Source organism: Delphinapterus leucas, chromosome 7 (genome assembly GCF_059928025.1).
Source record: "Delphinapterus leucas isolate spDelLeu-1000000601 "Yukka" chromosome 7, BTC_Dleu_Yukka2, whole genome shotgun sequence".
NCBI classification, from domain to species: Eukaryota; Metazoa; Chordata; class Mammalia; order Artiodactyla; family Monodontidae; genus Delphinapterus; species Delphinapterus leucas.
The window spans coordinates 2,307,853-2,326,609 of record NC_143135.1 but is presented as its reverse complement, the minus strand read 5'-3'; the positions used below and the strand labels follow the sequence as shown (position 1 = coordinate 2,326,609).

At 46.9% G+C, this 18,757-nt stretch overlaps 1 protein-coding gene, 1 long non-coding RNA gene and 1 other non-coding gene across 20 annotated transcripts in view; 2 read left to right on the top strand and 1 right to left on the bottom strand.

The window, feature by feature from the left end:
* NAP1L4 (nucleosome assembly protein 1 like 4) overlaps positions 1–18,757 on the top strand; it is a 73,780-nt gene that overhangs the window by 34,143 nt on the left and 20,880 nt on the right. For 13 of the 14 annotated variants that reach the window (XM_089914327.1, XM_022591084.3, XM_022591088.2 and 10 more), the window contains 5 exons: positions 6,033–6,119; positions 7,552–7,683; positions 11,346–11,417; positions 16,113–16,252; positions 17,461–17,606. In XM_089914327.1, coding sequence (XP_089770453.1) covers positions 6,033–6,119; positions 7,552–7,683; positions 11,346–11,417; positions 16,113–16,252; positions 17,461–17,606 — 577 coding nt within the window. The remainder of the gene's footprint in view (positions 1–6,032; positions 6,120–7,551; positions 7,684–11,345; positions 11,418–16,112; positions 16,253–17,460; positions 17,607–18,757) is intronic. The other variant, XM_089914334.1, reaches the window with a different exon arrangement.
* Positions 8,345–18,036, bottom strand: LOC149748661 (uncharacterized). Of its 5 annotated transcripts, none has more exons than XR_016393724.1 (4): positions 17,557–18,036; positions 16,957–17,472; positions 13,799–16,281; positions 8,345–13,699 (listed from the first exon to the last, which is right to left on the bottom strand). It is a non-coding gene; the product is annotated as an uncharacterized LOC149748661 (long non-coding RNA). The 5 variants fall into 5 exon arrangements; XR_016393723.1 differs by lacking the exon at positions 17,557–18,036 and having other exon boundaries at positions 8,345–10,237; positions 13,333–13,699; positions 16,957–17,500; XR_016393722.1 differs by lacking the exon at positions 17,557–18,036 and having other exon boundaries at positions 8,345–10,237; positions 13,403–13,699; positions 16,957–17,500.
* Positions 12,055–12,181, top strand: LOC115804180 (small nucleolar RNA SNORA54). Its single transcript, XR_004025032.1, has one exon. It is a non-coding gene; the product is annotated as a small nucleolar RNA SNORA54 (small nucleolar RNA).

Here is an 18,757-nt window from a genome sequence, read left to right as displayed (position 1 = left end):
CAGGGAGCCTGATTCCTCCACCTCCGTTTCTCTTTCTCAAGGTTGCTTTGGCTCTTTGGGGTCTTTTGTGTTTCCATACAAATTGTGAAATTTTTTGTTCTAGTTCTGTGAAAAATGCCATTGGTAGTTTGATAGGGATTGCATTGAATCTGTAGATTACTTTGGGTAGTATAGTCATTTTAATAATGTTGATTCTTCCAATCCAAGAACACAGTATATCTCGCCATCTGTTTGTATCATCTTTAATTTCTTTCATCGTCTTACAGTTTTCTGCATACAGGTCTTTTGTCTCATTTGATAGGTTTATTCCTAGGTATTTTCTTCTTTTTGTTGCAGTGGTAAATGGGAGTGTTTCCTTAATTTCTCTTTCAGATTTTTCATCACTAGTGCATAGGAATGCAAGAGATTTCTGTGTGTTAATTTTGTATCCTGCTACTTTACCAAATTCATTGATTAGCTCTAGTAGTTCTCTGGTAGCATCTTTTGGATTCTCTACGTATCGTATCACGTCATCTGCAAACAGTGACAGCTTTACTTCTTCTTTTCCAGTTAGGATTCCTTTTATTTCTTTTTCTACTCTGATGTAGCTAAAACTTCCAAAGCTATGTTGAATAATGGTGAGAGTGGACAACCTTGTCTTTTTCCTCATCTTCGAGGAAATGGTTTCAGTTTTTCACCATTGAGAATGATGTTGGCTGTGGGTTTGTCATATATGGCCTTTATTATGTTGAGTTAAGTTCCCTCTATGCCTGCTTTTGGAGAGTTTTTATCAAAAGTGGGTGTTGAATTTTGTTGAAAGCTTTTTCTGCATCTATTGAGATGATCATATGGTTTTTCTCCTTCAATTTGTTAATATGGTCTATCACATTGATTGATTTGCATATATTGAAGAATCCTTGCATCCCTGGGGTAAACCCCACTTGATCGTGGTGTATGATCCTTTTAATGTTCTGTTGGATTGTTTGCTAGTATTTTGTTGAGGATTTTTGCATCTATGTTCATCAGTGATATTGGCCTGTAGTTTTTTTTCTCTGTGACATGTTTGTCTGGTTTTGGTATCAGGGTGATGGTGGCCTCATAGAATGAGTTTGGGAGTATTCATCCCTCTGCTATATTTTGGAAGATTTTGAGAAGGATAGGTGTTAGCTTTTCTCTAAATGTTTGATAGAATTTGCATGTGAAGCCATCTGGTCCTGGGCTTTTGTTTGTTGGAAGATTTTAAATCACAGTTTCAATTTCAGTGCTTGTGATTGGTCTGTTTATATTTTCTATTTCATCCTGGTACAGTCTCGGAAGGTTGTGCTTTTCTAAGAACGTTTCCATTTCTTCCCGGTTGTCCGTTTTATTGGCATATGGTTGCTTATAGTAATGTCTCATGATCCTTTGTAATTCTGCAGTGTCAGTTGTTGTTCTCCTTTTTCATTTCTAATTCTGTTGATTTCAGTCTTCTCCCTTTTTTTCTTGATGAGTCTGGCTAATGGTTTTACAAGTTTATCTTCTCAGAGAACCAGCTTTTAGTTTTATTGATCTTTGCTATGGTTTCCTTCATTTCTTTTTCATTTATTTCTGATCTGATCTTTATGATTTCTTTCCTTCTGCTAATTTTGGGGGTTTTTTTGTTCTTTGTCTAACTGCTTTAGGTGTAAGGTTCGGCTGTTTATTTGAGATGTTTCTTGTTTCTTTTTCTTTTTCTTTTTTTTTGTGGTACGCGGGCCTCTCGCTGTTGTGGCCTCTCCCGTTGCGGAGCACAGGCTCCGGACGCGCAGGCTCAGCGGCCATGGCTCACTGGCCCAGCCGCTCCGCGGCATGTGGGATCTTCCTGAGCTGGGGCACAAACCTGTGTCCCCTGCATCATCGGCAGGCGGACTCTCAACCACTGCGCCACCAGGGAAGCCCTGTTTCTTGTTTCTTGAGGTAGGATTGTATTGCTATAAACTTCCCTCTTAGAACTGCTTTTGCTGCATCCCATAGGTTTTGGGTCGTCGTGTTTTCATTGTCATTTGTTGCTACGTATTGTTTTATTCCCTCTTCGATTTCTTCAGTGATCTTTTGGTTATTTAGTAGCGTATTGTTTAGCCTCCATGTATTTGGGGTTTCTTTACATATTTTTCCCTGTAATTGATATCTAGTCTCATAGCGTTGTGGTTGGAAAATATACTTGATATAATTTCAGTTTTCTTAAATTTACCAAGGCTTGATTTGTGACCCAAGATATGATCTATCCTGGAGAATGTTCCATGAGCACTTGAGATGAAAGTGTGTTCTGTTGTTTTTGGATGGAATGTCCTATAAATATCAAGTCCATCTTGTTTAATGTATCATTTAAAGCTTGTATTTCCTTATTTATTTTCATTTTGGATGATCTTCTGTCAATTGGTGAAAGTGAGGTGTTAAAGTCCCCTGCTATGATTGTGTTACTGTCGATTTCCCCTTTATGGCTGTTAGCATTTGCCTTATGTATTGAGGTGCTCCTGTGTTGGGTGCATAAGTATTTACAGTTGTTATATCTTCTTGGATTGATCCCTTGATCATTATGTAGTGTTCTTCTTTGTCTCTTGTAATAGTCTTTATTTTAAAGTCTATTTTGTCTGATATGAGAATTGCTACTCCAGCTTTCTTTTGATTTCCATTTGCATGGAATATCTTTTTCCATCCCCTCACTTCCAGTCTGAATGTGTCCCTAGGTCTGAAGTGGGTCTCTTGTAGACAGCATGTATACAGGTCTTGTTTTCATATCCATTCAACCAGTCTGTGTCTTTTGGTTGGAGCATTTAATCCATTTACATTTAAGGGTAGGTATCGATATGTATGTTCCTATTACCATTTTCTTAATTGTTTTGGGTTTGTTATTGTAGGTCTTTTCCTTCTCTTGTGTTTCCTGCCTAGAGAAGTTCCTTTAGCATTTGTTGTAAAGCTGGTTTGGTGGTGCTGAATTCTCTTCGCTTTTGCTTGTCTGTAAAGGTTTTAATTTCTCTGTCAAATCTGAATGAGATCCTTGCCGGGAAGAGTAATCTTGGTTGTAGGTTTTTCTCTTTCATCACTTTAAATATGTCCTGCCACTCCCTTCTGGCTTGCAGAGTTTCTGCTGAAAGATCAGCTGTTAACCTTATGGGGATTCCCTTGTATGTTATTTGTTGTTCTTCCCTTGCTGCTTTTAATATTTTTTTCTTTGTATTTAATTTCTGATAGTTTGATTAATATGTGTCTTGGCGTGTTTCTCCTTGGGTTTATCCTGTATGGGACTCTGCACTTCCTGGACTTGATTGACTATTTCCTTCCCCATATTAGGGAAGTTTTCAACTATAATCTCTCCAAATATTTTCTCAGTCTCTTTCTTTTTCTCTTCTTCTGCGACCCCTATAATTCGAATGTTGATGCGTTTAATGTTGTCCCAGAGGTCTCTGAGACTGTCCTCAATTCTTTTCATTCTTTTTTCTTTGTTCTGCTCTGCAGTAGCTATTTCCTCTATTTTATCTTCCAGGTCACTTATCCGTTCTTCTGCCTCAGTTATTCTGCTATTGATTCCTTCTAGAGAATTTTTAATTTCATTTATTGTGTTGTTCATCAGTGTTTGTTTGCTCTTTAGTTCTTCTAGTTCCTTGTTAAACGTTTTTTGTATTTTCCCCATTCTAGTTCCAAGATTTTGGATCATTTTTACTATCATTACTCTGAATTCTTTTTCAGGTAGACTGCCTATTTCCTCTTCATTTGTTTGGTCTGGTGGGTTTTTACCTTCTTCATCTGCTGTGTATTCCTCTGTCTTCTCATTTTGCTTAGCTTACTGTGTTTGGGGTCTCCTTTTCTCAGGCTGCAGGTTCGTAGTTCCTGTTGTTTTTGGTGTCTGTCCCCAGTGGGTAGGGTTGCTTCAGTGAGCTGTGTAGACTTTCTGGTGGAGGGGACTGGTGACTGTGTTCTGGTGGATGAGGCTGGATCTTGTCTTTCTGGTGGGCAGGACCGCATCTGGTGGTGTGTTTTGGGGTGTCGGTGACTTTTTTATGATTTGGGGCAGCCTCTCTGCTGATGGGTGTGGTTGCGTTCCTGTCTGGCTAGTTGTTTGGCATAGGGTGTCCAGCACTGGAGCTTCCTGGTCGTTGAGTGGAGGTGGGCCTTAGCGTTGAGATGGAGATCTCTGGGAGAGCTTTTGCCGTTTGATATTACGTGAGCCCGTGAGGTCTCTGGTGGGCCAGTGTCCTGAACTCTCCTACCTCAGAGGCACAGGTCTGACACTCAGCTGGAGCACCAAGACCCTGACAGCCACACGGCTCAGAAGAAAAGGGAGAAAAAAAGAAAGAAAAAGAAAGAGACACAGAGCGAGAGAGAGATTTATTAAAATTAAATTATTAAAAATTAAAAAATGTTTAATTTAAAAAGAAGAAGAAAACAAGAAAGAAGAGAGCAACCAAACCAAAAAACAAATCCATCAATGATAGTAAGCGTTAAAATCTGTACTTTAAAAAAAAAAGGACAGACAGAACCCTAGGACAAATGGTAATAGCAAAGCTATACAGACAAAATCACACAAAGAAGCACATACACACTCACAAGAGGAGAAAAAGGAAAAAATATATATATATATATATCTACATATATTAAAAAAGAAGGAAGACAGCAACCAAATGAATAAACAAATCTACCAATGATAATAAACTCTAAATACTAAACTAAGATAAACATAAAACCAGAAACAAATTAGATGCAGAAAGCAAACCCCAAGTCTACAGTTGCTCCCAAAGTCCATCCCCTCAATTTTGGGATGATTTGTTGTCTGTTCAGGTATTCCACAGATGCAGGGTGCATCAAGTTGATTGTGGAGCTTTAATCTGCTGCTCCTGAGGCTGCTGGGAGAGATTTCCCTTTCTCTTCTTTGTTCGCACAGCTCCCGGGGTTCAGCTTTGTTTAGGCCCCGCTTCTGCATATAGGTCGCCTGAGGGCATGTCGCTCATACAGGACAGGGCTAAAGGAGCCACTCATTAGGGGGCTCTGGCTCACTCAGGCTGGGTAGAGGGAGGGATACAGGGAGGGATACGGAATGTGAGGTGACATTACAACAGCCTGAGGCACACTGTGTGTTCTCCCGGGGAAGTTGTCCCTGGATCACAGGACCCTGACAGTGGCGGGCTGCCCAGGCTCCCGGGAGGGACGGTGTGGATAGTGACCTGTGCTTGCATACAGGCTTCTGGGTGGCAGCAGCAGCCTTTGCGTCCCATGCCCGTCTCTGGGGTCCCCGCAGATAGCTGCGGCTCGCAGCCGTCTCTGGAGCTCGCTTAGGCAGTGCTCTGAATCCCCTCTCCTCGCGCACCCCGAAACAATGGTCTCTTGCCTCTTAGGCAGGTCCAGACTTTTTCTCGGACTCCCTCCCGGCTAGCTGTGGTGCATTAGCCCCCTGCAGGCTGTGTTCATGCAGCCAACCCCAGTCCTCTCCCTGCGCTCTGACCGAAGCCCCCACCCGTCCGGCGGTGAGCAGGCAAGCCACTTGGGCTGGTGAGTGCCGGTCAGCCCTGATCCTCTGTGCGGGAATCTCTCCGCTTTGCCCTCCGCACCCCTGTGGCTGCGCTCTCCTCCATGGCTCTGAAGCTTCCCCCCTCTGCCACCTGCAGTCTCCGCCCACGAAGGGGCTTCCTAGGGTGTGGAAACCTTTCCTCCTTCACAGCTCCCTCCCCGAGGTGCAGGTCCCATCCCTATTCTTTTGTCTTTGTTCTTCCTTTTTTCTTTTGCCCTACCCAGGTACGTGGGGAGCTTCTTGCCTTTTGGGAAGTCTGAGGTCTTCTGCCAGCGTTCAGTAGGAGCTGTTCCATATGTAGATGTATTTTTGATGTCTTTGTGGGGAGGAAGGTGATCTCTGTGTCTTACTCCTCTGCCATCTTGAATGTCTCCCCGAATGTTATTCTTTAAGCCCCAAAACTTAGAATCTTAAGCTATAAAAGCATCCAGTTTTCAGTCTTTTTATACACATTATTTACAGTTTCACTGTCTTTACTCTCAAGTTCCTGAGTAACTGAATGTAATGGTAAGAAGATCTCGTTTTTACTTAGAGAAGGGAATTCATCACTGGTGATGCTGAGCCGACAGACGCAGAATCCGAATGGCACAGTGAGAATGAAGAGGAGGACAAATTGGCCGTAAGTTTTTTTTAATGAGTGCCACTTGTGTTCTGTTTCAATGCTATTAGAAATAAGATGGTTTGGGGTGGTGATCTAGTGGTTAGGATTTTGCACTTTCACTGCTGTGGCCTGGGTTAAATCCCTGCTCTGGGGAACTGATAACCCGTGCAGCGCGGCTGGTGGGGAAAAAAAAGAAATTTGATGGTTTTCTTTTACAAAGAAAAGAGCTCCTAACAGTAGGTGCGGCTTCAGCCTTAGGTTGGGTGTTTAGATTTCTTTATGACAGTGAAACTGGACAGCTTGGTTCTGTTAGTTAATGTGGTGAGCCAGACACAGCCCCCTTTCTCAGCCGTCTGTGGCACCTCTGCACAGTGGTGCGGTGAGGTAAGGGATCAGGGGAGTGGAGATTGAAACATCAGAAAAAGTCTTAGTCGAGAGAAAGCAAAAACCCACAAGGGAGAGCACAGCTGTGTCTGTAGAAGGGCAGATACTAGAAGGTGGGCTGTGGTGGGGAGAGCATACTGGAAACATCCGTGCCATCCCACTCGGGGACCAGCAGTGACAGTGAAGTAGCCCCAGTGCATCTCGCCACTTTACATTGGTAAATGGTCCTTTTGGTGATGTGCCCTGTCCATCACCTGCTTGCAGCCTTTTTTTTGGTGACGGGTATCATTCCAGTGCCACGGAAAGTCCCAAAACGACAAGGTGAACTTTGTTGACCTGATTTTACATTTGGGAGTGGCTTTTCTATCCTATAGTATAAACTTCCGGGGTTTTTTTGTTTTTGTTTTTTTAAGTGTATGTTAGTTTTGGTAGCTATACATCTTTCTGATCTTTTAAAAACATGTAGAATCTGGCGTAGTTGAAGCCATACCTGTGGATCGATATAGTTGTGACTCAGTTCTTCATTGTGCGAGGAAAATCTGCCCCTGTTAACTTAAAAAGCCCCTTGTCATCATGTCCTCCTAAGAATCCCATGTCAGGCCTGTGATGTTAGAAAAGACTACCCTCCTCGTGGCTACATCGCCTTTCTCGTCACCCCCCTGATCTTCGCATGGTGCCTCTGTCCCGACGTCTCCGTATCATTGGACGTGCAGCTTGCGGGGCAGTTTCTTGTTGCTGGAGATCCTGGAGTATCCCTCTGGTGGTTATCCCAGGATAACCACCCCCCAAGTGCCCCCCAAGTCGGGTGGGCATTGTATCAGCTCTTCAGCTCTTTTCCCCTTGGTCGGGAGTTACATCTGGCTGGAATGCCTTAAATGCTTTGTTCCTCAGAGACGTTGGAAACTGTGATGGGCACAGTGGTCTTGGAGATGCAGTTTCAAAGAGCAAGGGTTTTTGATAGAAGTTTACATGGGATTCTGAAAATATGGTCTGTATTAAGCCATTCAATTATTTGTAAAGTTGTTGCTTCATGATAAGTATCCAGTTTTGCATCTTATTTTTCTAGGGAGACATAAAGAATAAAGCAGTCATAGCGGAAAAAGAAGCAGCAGCAGCAGAAGAGCCAAACCCAAAAGGAATTCCAGAGTTCTGGTTTACCATCTTCAGAAATGTAGATATGCTAAGTGAATTAGTTCAGGTAAGCAGAGGCACATTCCCACTTTAGAAGAAGACATTATTTATTTGTGAACTTTCAACCGCATGTCTAGCAGTTGTTGATTGTGGGTGGAAAGGCGCCTTCTGTGACCATAACTCAGAGGAGTCAGGGTCCCCGGGAGGCCTGGCTGCAGCTGGAGCCCCCGTGCGCCCTCGTGTAGCGGCCCTCACGGAAAGGCCTGCCACGCGGAACCTCAGCCGAGCTTAGGGTCGCTTTGTCTCCTGTAAAGTGTCTGTTGTCTCACCCCAGGAAGCTTGTTAACAGATTCCAGACCCTTCTCTACCTCACAGTGATGTGGACAAGCGAGAAGCGTGAGGACGAGGGGCGAGAGTGGAGGAGTTGATACTGAGTGGTGAAGTGTGCGTGTGTGTGTACACACGTACCCATGAGCGCGTTTACACACAGGCGCACGCTCGCTGGCACGCAGTCTTCTGTTTTGATTGATTTTTGAAATTTGAAATGGGCCTATTGTGCCACCTTGCTAGTTGTACAAGTATTTAACAAGTTGCTAATAATTTCTAATCATTTTCCTTGAAAAAGTCTTTTTTTTTTAATGGGAATGGTCAAACTTTGTCTTGCCTTGTTGAGCTTTCTCTAATGAAATGGTGAACCAATTAAAAGGTAACAAATGTGACTTTCCCTGAGCTCAGTTATGGTAGAAGTTTCCAGAATTCAGAAACAGGTACTGCTCAGAAGTCCACAGAGGGGGCCATCTCTGCATTTGGACTTATTCTAGACGGGTCAGCACAGTGCTTTTATATCAGAGCACGGCCACAGGTGGCGTGCAGCTAGCTCACTCTCCTGCAGTTTGCAGAGGTTTCACAGCTGCAGTTAGAATGGCTCAGAGAGTTGCTGCGTTGCTACGTCTGCTGCCTGCCTTGTTCAGTACTTATCTGTAAGCCAGAACTGAAGAAAAGGTGGAGGGGATGCGTTTCTTACTCCCCTTCCAGACGGGGGGGAACATTTAAAATACATGACTTAACAATAGCCTGTGTTTTCTTGTCTCATGTGAAAAGGTGCGGTTTAAGAATACTAGACTGTTGGGAATTCCCGGCGGTCCAGTGGTTAGGACTTGGCGCTTTTACTGCCAGGGCCCGGGCTCAGTCCTTGGTTCGGGAACTAAGATCCCATAAGCCGAGCGGCGTGGCCAAAAAAAAGAAAAGAAAGAAAGCATACTAGACCAAGAATACTAGACGACTAGAACGCCATGAGCCAGAAATTTATTGGGAAAATTGAGTAATATATGCTAGAACCAGATTCTCACCCTGCCTATAGGTTAGTCACTTGGGCAACTTTTAAAACTAAATAGCAGCATCAGTGCCTCCCCACCCACAGGTCAGCGAGAGTTTGAGGTGTTCGTAGAAGCTCTCTCATGATTCCGATGTACCCCCAAGGGTTGAAAATCCCCATGCCGGCGGGAGCAGATGGAGAAGGGTGTGTGTACCTGTCACTGGGACGTCTCGTGGAAGTGTAGGCTCTGAGTCAGTAGGTCTGGGTGGGGCCTGAGGATCTTCGTTTCTGATGTGTCCCCCAGGTGATGCCCATGCTGCAGGTTGGGGGCACACTGTGAGTGGTGGCAGGGGTGTCATGAGGTAGGCTTTTTGGTGCCGTTAGGCGACTTGATTGGGAGACCTGGCTCCTGGTGTTGCCCGGCCAGCCAGTTAGTAACCCAGGGATGGCGCTGCTGCTTCATCTGTAGCATTTCTCTGGTTTCAAGTACAGTCAGCTGTGCCTGAATGAGGTGTCTCTTCCATTCTCCCAGCACCTCTGTCTTAGTATCAGTGCTTCAGTACTTATGCCGCAGGGTGTCTCGCTGCTTTTTGTCTTACAGTTGTCAAAAGGTGTCCTTTCTTGAGTACTCATGCAGTATGCAGGGAGTGATGAAATCTGGTTCGGGCCGTTTATAGCCTGAAGCAGGTAATGGCAGTAGGTTCCATTTTGGTCAGATGTTAAATCCCAAAGGTGGGTTTGGCTGTAGGTCCTTGGGTTCTCTGTGGGTGGTGGCCGAGATAGGTCCAAAAGCAGAGTTTTGAAACTTAGGGAGAGCAGCTTTAAGTCAGTCCCTGAGTTGCTTCCATTGTTGGCCCTGAGTTTTGAGCCTGCTAACTTAGGGCTTTCCGTTGTGGTCTGGACCACAGAAGGTCCTTGGCCCTCAAGGCATGAGGCTGTTGGAGGAGATCAAGAGCATCGTGGCCGTCTCCTGGCTATGGGGCGGCACCAGTGGTGCTGCTAGCTTGACTGCAGTGGGCTTGAAGGTCCCAGTGCCGCGTATTTGGAAAACATACTGGTGATACATTCGCCTTGGTGATTCTAGAACTAGGCATACGTGCTCAGTCAGTGATACACGTGATCTTGGAGCCAAGTGTTTTCTGGTTCTAAAATTTAGGATTTGACATCTCAGACTGATGTGGCCTTCTTTGAAAACTGCTTTGGACTTTCTGTCTAGAGACTTGGAAGGTGCCTTTGTTACTGCTTTTTTTTTGGTTTGTTCTATGCAGGCAGACCTCGGAGACATTGTGGGTTTGGTTCCAGACCCCTGCAATAAAGTGAATGTAGCATTAAAGTGAGTCACATGAATTTTTTGGTTCCCCGGTGCGTCATAAAAGTTAGGTTTACACTATACTGTAATCTGTCTACTAAGTGTGCGATAGCATTATGTCTCAAAAATGTACGTACCTTAATTTAAAAATACTTCATTGCTAAAAAGTCCTAACCATTGTCTGACAATGCAGGGTTGTCACAAACCTTCAAGTTGCAACAAGAACAACAACAAAAAAAACCCCAAAAACCCCACCAAAATATCTGTGAAGCACAGTAAAGTGAAGTGCATTAAACGAGGTCTGCCTGTGATGTAGAAAGAATTTAAAATTGGGAAGTTGGTAGTTATCAGGCTCAGCGGAACCTCAGGAAATCCTTTCGGTCCAGTCCCCAGACTTCCAGGGTGAAGTGACTGTTTCACAAATAAAGCACCTCTCGTGAGTATGTGGTCACTGGGTTTCAGGTCCTGTGATTTTTTTTTTTTCTGAGTTTTTCTCAGTTGGCCTTTCTCAAACGACAGGCCCTGGTGAACTGTGTTTGCATAACGATGACTCGTAAAGGCATAGAGCCATCGTTAGAGGCTCTTACGTAGTGCCTGCCATCAGGTCTCAGACTTGCTTTGTGAGTGTCCTTGACAGTGTGTGTTGTTGGATTTGGGATATTTATCACCACGTGCCCTAAGCGAGGGGAATTGGCTGCCAAGGTCAGTAGCTTGTCCAGGCATTTCTTCTGATTCTGTCTCTTAGGAGATGCTGAGGACCAGCAGTCTTAATTGATGGCATTTCCGACCCTGTCTATACTGGCAGCTGGTGGGGCTGTGAAATCAGTCAGGGCTCTTGCCCCTGGCAATGAGCGCGATGCCCTTCTGGCTTGGCATTGGTGGTTACCAGTGCTCCGTGCCAGACTAAGGTGGCACCTCATTGCTGCCACCCTAAGACTGCTAGTGACTGAACAAATTTGGGTGGCTTCCTGGGAGTGACAAGGACAGAATTCCAACAGGGCTAATTATCCAGTGTCTAGGAGTAGGTGCAACAGTGACTCAGTGAGAACATGTGTGTTGTCTGTAAAAGCTCAGCAGAACTTTCTTTTCTGCTCTTCATGGTTAGGAATATGATGAGCCAATTCTGAAGCACCTGCAGGACATCAAAGTGAAGTTTTCAGACCCTGGGCAGCCTATGGTGAGTACTGATTGTTTGAACTCCTGGCTGGTGTCAGAAAGGGTCAGGCCACTAAGGGTAAAGGGCTTAGAGCCAGAAATCCACACCCGGCCATTCACTTGCTGGGTGACTGGGGTGAGACGTGTGTTCTCACATTGCACCCCTGGGCGTCACCCGGCAGTGTGCACAGCCGGACAGTCACTCAGTCCGCCAGCTGTTCGGGGGCAGGCGCAGGAGGGGCCTCCTCCGGCGCGGCCTCCACTGTGCCATGCTGTGGTTTCTGGGCTAATTTGTTTCCTCTGTCAGATGGGGCGATGTCCTCCTTCTCCTAAGCGTCTCCCAGGTTTGTGAGGGTGGAATGTATGTAAAACAGGCTGCAAAGGGTGGTTGGTACATATTCAGATATAAGCAGCACTTTAACAGAAACCCAGGATACGAGTGAAGGAAATGTACTAGGTTTCACCTTCAGGAGTCACTGCGGATAGATAAGACTGAAAAAATGTTTCCCTGCTCTTTGATTTGTCTTGAAACACATCTATCCAGAATACTTGCTCTCGTAGGCTGCCTACCAGTTAGTGAGGGGGGTTTGACCTAAGCCAGCCTGTCCTTTTCTGTGAAGCAGCCTTGAGACGGTGATGCCTGAGCTGGGGTCCTCAGGGAGCACTGTTCGTGACCTCCCAGTCTGCCTGTGGCTGGTGGGTTCCATTCCAGTGCCACAGCAATTCCAGCACCACACAACTGACTGCCTGCCTGGTGGCTCTTGGTTTCAGGTTTTGAAGACACAGTGCCTGAGGGCCGTGGGGCTGAGGCCCGGTCTCTTCCCACTTCCCCACCACAGAGCAGTGTGAGCGGGATTCCCTCTACCCTGGCCTGCGGGTGATGTCTGCTGGGGGCAAGGGGTGGGGGCACACACACCTGTATCTGTCCCTTTCCTGGTCTGCTCCACTCTGGAGGTGACATTCACACATCCCTCCGCAGCAGGTGGGGTGTGGACACCAGCCAGAGTGATGCCTGCTCACAGGTTGGGGGTCACTCTGGTAGCTGAGGGAGCCCCTTCTTTCCTACGGCACCCAGGTTATTGCAGCGCCTTCCTCTTGTCAGTTTTTTCCCAGTAATCGCTCCTCACCTGTGCGAGGCTTGGCCACAGCGTCCCCTAGAGGCCTCCTGTGGCAGAGTGCTGTAGTTTGCTGTGATGGGTGTGAATTCTCTTTCCGTGTGTGTGTGTGTGTTGTGTGTGTGTTGCGCGCACACACACACGCACGCACCTGTTTGATGATTTCCTTGGTCCATTCCCTTTCTTCCTCAACCCATCTGTCTTATATTTTCCTCGGTCTCTTCTGTGGCCCATAGACAGGCTGGAGCCCTAGCTGTGGTAGACTGAGTCATTGTGAAAGTCATGCGTGCTTGCATAAGAAAAGTTAGACGGTACAGAGAAGCGTACAGGACGCTGCGCACTCTTTTAGAGATAACTGTCAGCAGCTTAGTGAATTTACCCATAGTCTCTGCGCTTTTAAAAATTGTTATGGAACGGGGTCTTCCCTGCTTCCACATGCCGTGGAGCAACTAAGCCCATGCGCCACAACTACTGACCCTGCGCTCTAGAGCCCACGAGCCACAACTACTGAGCCTGCTCTCTAGGGCCCGCGAGCCACAACTACTGAGCCCCTGTGCCACAACTACTGAGCCTGCGCTCTAGAGCCCGCGAGCCACAACTACCGAGCCCGTGTGCCACAACTACTGAGCCTGCGCGCCTAGAACCTATGCTCCTCAACGAGAAGCCACCGCAATGAGAAGCCCGCGCACCACAACCAAGAGCAGCCCCCACTCACCGCAACTAGAGAAAGCCCGCACAGCAACAGAGACCCAACGCAGCAATCAATCAGTCAATCAACAAATAAATAAAAGGTCTAAAGAAAATAAAATGAAACCACCTTACTTCAGAGGGAAACACAGCCAGGGTGTTTGCCCCTCCTCAGGGTCACTCTCCAGGGTCACCATGTTTGTACCTCAGCGAAGTGGAATCCCAGTGTGTGGACAGTGTTGCACTGCTCTCTTCACCTCATGTAGGCCCTGCAGGGTGGAAAATAGTTGCTGCATCTGTTGGCTGTAAAAAGGTTCAACAGGGCTTCCGTGGTGGCGCAGTGGTTGAGAGTCCACCTGCCGACGTGGGGGACGCAGGTTCGTGCCCCGGTCCGAGAAGATCCCATATGCCGCGGAGCGTCTGGGCCTGTGAGCCATGGCCGCTGAGCCTGCACGTCCGGAGCCTGTGCTCCGCAACAGGAGAGGCCACAGCGGTGAGAGGCCTGTGTACCGCAAAAAAAAAAAAAAAGGTTCAACATTCCCCAGAATATGCCACTGCCACCACCACCCCGTTATAAATTGTTGCGTTATGATCAGCTTACTTGTGCCCCAAGCTTTTGTTTAAATTTCTGATGATTTCCTCAGTTTAGGTTCCTTTTAGTATAATTACTGGGTTGAAGGAGGCAAACCTTTATAAGTCCCAAAGGTGGTTCAATTTACACTCCTGATGATGCTAGTGGTATCTTTTTACACTTTTCTTTTTGTAATAACATTTTTTGGTTTCTTTCTATGTTGAAATAATTTCAAGCTTAGAGCAGCACTGCAGCAACAGTACAGAGAATCCCCGTATGTCGTTTGCCTGGACTTGAGTTGTCTGCTTTGACCACATGGGCAGCATTGCCTGGGGACCGCCTCCTCTCTTCTCAGCACAAGTGTCGGCAAAGACAGTAGCAGCCGTGTTTACTTTGCTGGGCGGAAGAAATGGAATTGTACACTTAATTGCGAGTGTGGCTGGGCATTTGTCATATGTTCATGGCTGACTTGGCTGTAGCGGGGTGTGAATGAGGTCGCTTCGTCCTTGGGCCCTTTTCTGTTGGACTGTTAGACACTTTCTTTAAATCATCCCCAGTTGTGTTTGACTCGTTCTTGACTAAAAAGAGGCCTAGGGAAAGAAGGAAAAGTAGGAAAATATGAAGAAAGGAAGTAGCACCCTTGGTTTGGAGAAATGGCAGGAGAAGGAAATGGGGAGAGAGAGAGGGAAATAAATAATTCTGTCCATATCTGTATGGACGCAGTGAAGGACGGGATAGAACAGTGCCATTCGTTAGCCCAGCCCAGTCCCCAAGGTGGGCCATCCACATCTGTGGTCACCACCTCAACAGTTTTCAAGTAATAGCAGTCTCCACTGACTGAAGTCCAAGATAAAGATCGGGTTTATGGGGCCTGGGGTCAGGTTCAGGAGAGCCATGGAGAGGGATTCCACCGATGTTCTGATTCCCTATAGCTGCCTTCCTGTCCTCGCTGCACTTTGGTTTTGCCAGCCTAGTGACTTGTGGGTGTTGACCTCCCTTCCCCTCCAGCCCACACCACGCTGGCAGGGGTCAGTGGAGACCTGGCCAGATCCCTGCCATCCCTTCTGAACACTGACAGGACTGCCTCCAATCCTCTTGGCCACTTGTGTCTGTACTTCCCAGGCCCTTGTGGCCCTTCTTTTCCTCATCCCTCTCTTGGGGGAGTTCTTATTTCACTTCCCCTTGTGGAAGTGGCTTGTTTTTAGTCTTCTTTTAGAAATAGAAATAGCTAACATTTAGCAAGTAATGCCTGTAAACCTGGCCCTGTTCTAAGTGCTTCCATAGATTAATCCTCAAGTGAACTCATGGAGAGAAAGGGTTGTTTATTCCATTTTGCAGGTGAGGAAACGAAAGCATAGGGACGTGGAATAGCTTCCCAGAATCACGCAGCACTGACAGGCAGAGGCTGGCCAGACCCAGAGCCGGTCCTTTAGACTGTTACTTACTTCCCCCAGGTTGTCTTGTCAGAAGGACTGAGGTCAGTATCTTTGCACATGCTGCTGCACCCATCCAGGCATCTTCCTGAAATAGGACACATTCCTCAAAACAGAATTATTGGGTCCCAGAATGTTTTTTATTTTGTTAATTTTTTGATACTGCCAAATTGCCCTTCACAAAGCCCTTTACAGTATATGAGTGCCCCTGGCTTCCCAAAACACTTGCCAGTACCATGTGTTCTTTGGACATTTTGCACAGAAAGGGGCCGTCTCATTTTATTTTTCATTTATTTTGTTACTGTGCACACGAATATCTTCTGATTTGTTACTACTGCTCTGTACACCCGTTTGTCCATTCCTCCCATGCGTGTCTCTAGGTCTGAAGAGTGCTTTGTGAGTGAAGGGTGAACTTGTCCTTGGTGTGGTTTGAAGAGGCCCAGTCAGTGCCTCCCCTTCTCTCCCCACGTGGAGTCTTGGCCCTTTTGCTGCGCGGCAGAGAAGGAGCTGCTCTGCCCAAGAGAAAGGAGAGGGAGACAGGGTTCTGCTGCCGCCTTCTGCCTCCAGACCCCCGCCCTGCTGTGCTCTTGGGGAAGGGAGGGTGGGGCGGCAGGGAGAAGCCACACTCCTCAGGAGAGCTTGTCCTCCCTGGGAGGGGAGGTGGCGGGGCCCGAAGGGTGATGGGTGTTTGCCCGCCTGCTGCCTTGCTTTAACTCTGTGCTGGTGCTTTTGCAGTCAGCAAGTTCTTATGTGGCAACACCTGTTGAGCTTTTCAGTCATGGTTTCTGCCTGTGGTGTCATGCTTAGGGAAGAGCTGGGTTCCAGTAAGTACTGTGTGATTCATAAAGTCGGTCGCTAATTAGTCATAGATTTTAAGTGGTGCTTAGCCCAGTTTTTGTCTTTTTTTCCAGTCTTTTGTATTAGAGTTCCACTTTGAATCCAACGACTACTTTACCAATTCAGTCCTGACAAAAACGTACAAGATGAAGTCAGAGCCAGATAAGGCCGATCCCTTTTCCTTTGAAGGTCCTGAAATAGTTGACTGTGACGGGTAAGGAAATGCCACTGCAACTTCTTTTTCTGAAACAAAAGCAGGAGGTGGTCTTACAACTTTACAAGTAAGATGGAAGTTAGGAATAAAGCAGAAAGCCTTTAATCTGTTTAAAAGCCCAAAAGACAAAGATGGAAATTAAAGAGTCTCTCTGGGAATATGATGACTGGCGCTGGGAAATGTATCATGTGGTTACGTGGGCCAGGGTTTGGGGTGGTGGCCCGATTTCCTCGTTTTAATGAGGGCATTGGGATCTCCAGTCACCGTAAGTGAAGCAGTGATCATTGAACTGATAAATTCCTCTCAGCGGGTATTTGTTGAGTGAATGAATGAGTCAGTGCAGGGCAGCACTGACCACGGTGAGGCAGCATGAGCGTGGTTGGCCTCAGGGCTGAGCGCCTTGGTGATTGCAGCCTGTGGACCACCAAGGAGAGTGGCTTGGAGTTCACTCCTCTTGGGTGGTTTGAGACGGTTTGGGAAATTGTTTTATTCTTGATTGAAACAGTTATCCTTATTCACTGAACCAAGTACTTATCCTGATGAATCTCCCTGTGTGAGTAATACAGAACTCTCTTAAAATCCTGCTAGACTTAAATGGCCAGAGTAATGTAGATTGTTTCCCACGGCCAGGCCATCGGGTAAGAAGGCCTGCCTTTCCAGGCATGTCCTTGAGCAGACGCTATTCAGACACTGCCAGGGCTTACCTGTTGGTCCAGGGTGATTCAGAGCGTGGTCCCCACCAAGGGCCGCTCAGCACACTTGGAACATTGTGTCTTGCTCCGGTCACCCGTATTTGCGGTAGCCACCTGCTTGCTTTCTCCAGCTTGTCCCACTCGCTTAGCTAGTTGTCTTGAGAATTCAGGCGCCTGAGTGGGTGGCTTCCTGTGCGCTGTGGGGTCTGTGACGGGGCAGCAGGTGACAAGCCCTTGAGCGGGCGTGGTCACGGGAAGAATGTTGGAGGATCCCTGCGAAACGTCTGGGGGTTAAAGCTGTGCAGCTCCGGGAGCTGCCGCGCTGACAGCCTGCCTGGCGGGGCCCTCCGCCTTCACTGGCCTTCGCGTGAGCTCACCGTGTGCCGAGTGCTCGCTCGCAGGTCGTTAAGTTGTTTTGGGGTTAAGCACAGAGCTGTGATTTGCTTGCTGGACACACGTGTGACCAGTTTTTCTCATGAAGTGTGTACCCCCGTGATCACGGTCTTGTCCCTGTAGGTGTACCATTGACTGGAAGAAAGGAAAAAATGTAACAGTCAAAACCATCAAGAAAAAGCAGAAACATAAGGGCCGAGGCACCGTCAGAACAATTACCAAACAAGTCCCCAACGATTCCTTTTTCAACTTCTTCAGTCCGCTGAAAGGTGAGTGGGCTGGGTTGTGACTCCAGGTTACACACAGAATGACTGTTAACATCAGGAAGGCGGTTCTGGTCCTCTGGCGAGCGTTGAGGGGCGGAGCCGTGGCTGTGCGGGCGGGCCCACGGGTGCCTGTCCTGGCAGGAGGGTGAGCCTGGGCAGCTGTCGGAGCTGCATGCCCCCGCCCCCAGGGGGAGGGGTCCGCGTGGCTGCTCTGCTCACACCCCTACAGCCTGCAGGGCGTCGGCCCACCCCTCCCTCTCCCCTCCCTCTCAGGTGGGTTTTTGGTTTTTTCTTCAAGCCTTGGTGTAGAGCACAAGGGGTTTGGGAACTTACATATTGTGACAAACACAGACTTAGGACAGAATCATAGCTTGGACGCTTGTTCTCTGCTCCCTGCTCCCACCCCCCAGTAAAAGAGAGATGGAAGTAGTAATGGCTCAGCCGCTGGTTTTGAGGAAAATTACTTGAAAGTCTTCACATAATTTCCTAATCCTGAGAATTCGAAGACCAGACCCGCTGGCAGCGTTAAAATATTGATATGAGGGGAAAACATTTTCTCTGTATTTTCCGTGAACAAAAAACAGTTGGAGATAAATGGCAGCTCTGATCTAGGCCGTTGGTGGCCCTTTGGGTTGTTTGTCAGGGCCACGGGGTGGCTTCCGTCTTCACTCTGACTCTCGTGCCGAGTTATCAAGCTGCCCATCACCATGCAGTCCATCGTTTTTCACTGTTGTGGCTATTTTCCGTGACTTGTCTTGGAACCTGGAAGATGCCGATGTATATCAGTTTTGGGGACAAGAACAGCCATAAATGTAGTTCTTAAATTTCCTTTTTTGGGAAGATCCCTTTCAGAGCCTCACACATGGGAGGCTTCCTGTGTGAATTCACTGTGAAGCAAAGGGGCTTTGATTCCTAAATTCAGTGGCTTTTTTGGATGTTTTAAATAATTAATAACAATTAAAATGGAATCAAATGGATTCAAGAATTTGGGGGTGATTTGGGGGGTTCTAAAACTGTATTGTGGTTGCACAAGTCTAAAAATGTATGAGAAGTCATTGGATTGTATACTTAAAGTGGGTGAATTTTATGGTATATCACTATTTTTAAAGTAATTGAATAAACATAATATCAAGTGATATGCTCTATGAAAAGGA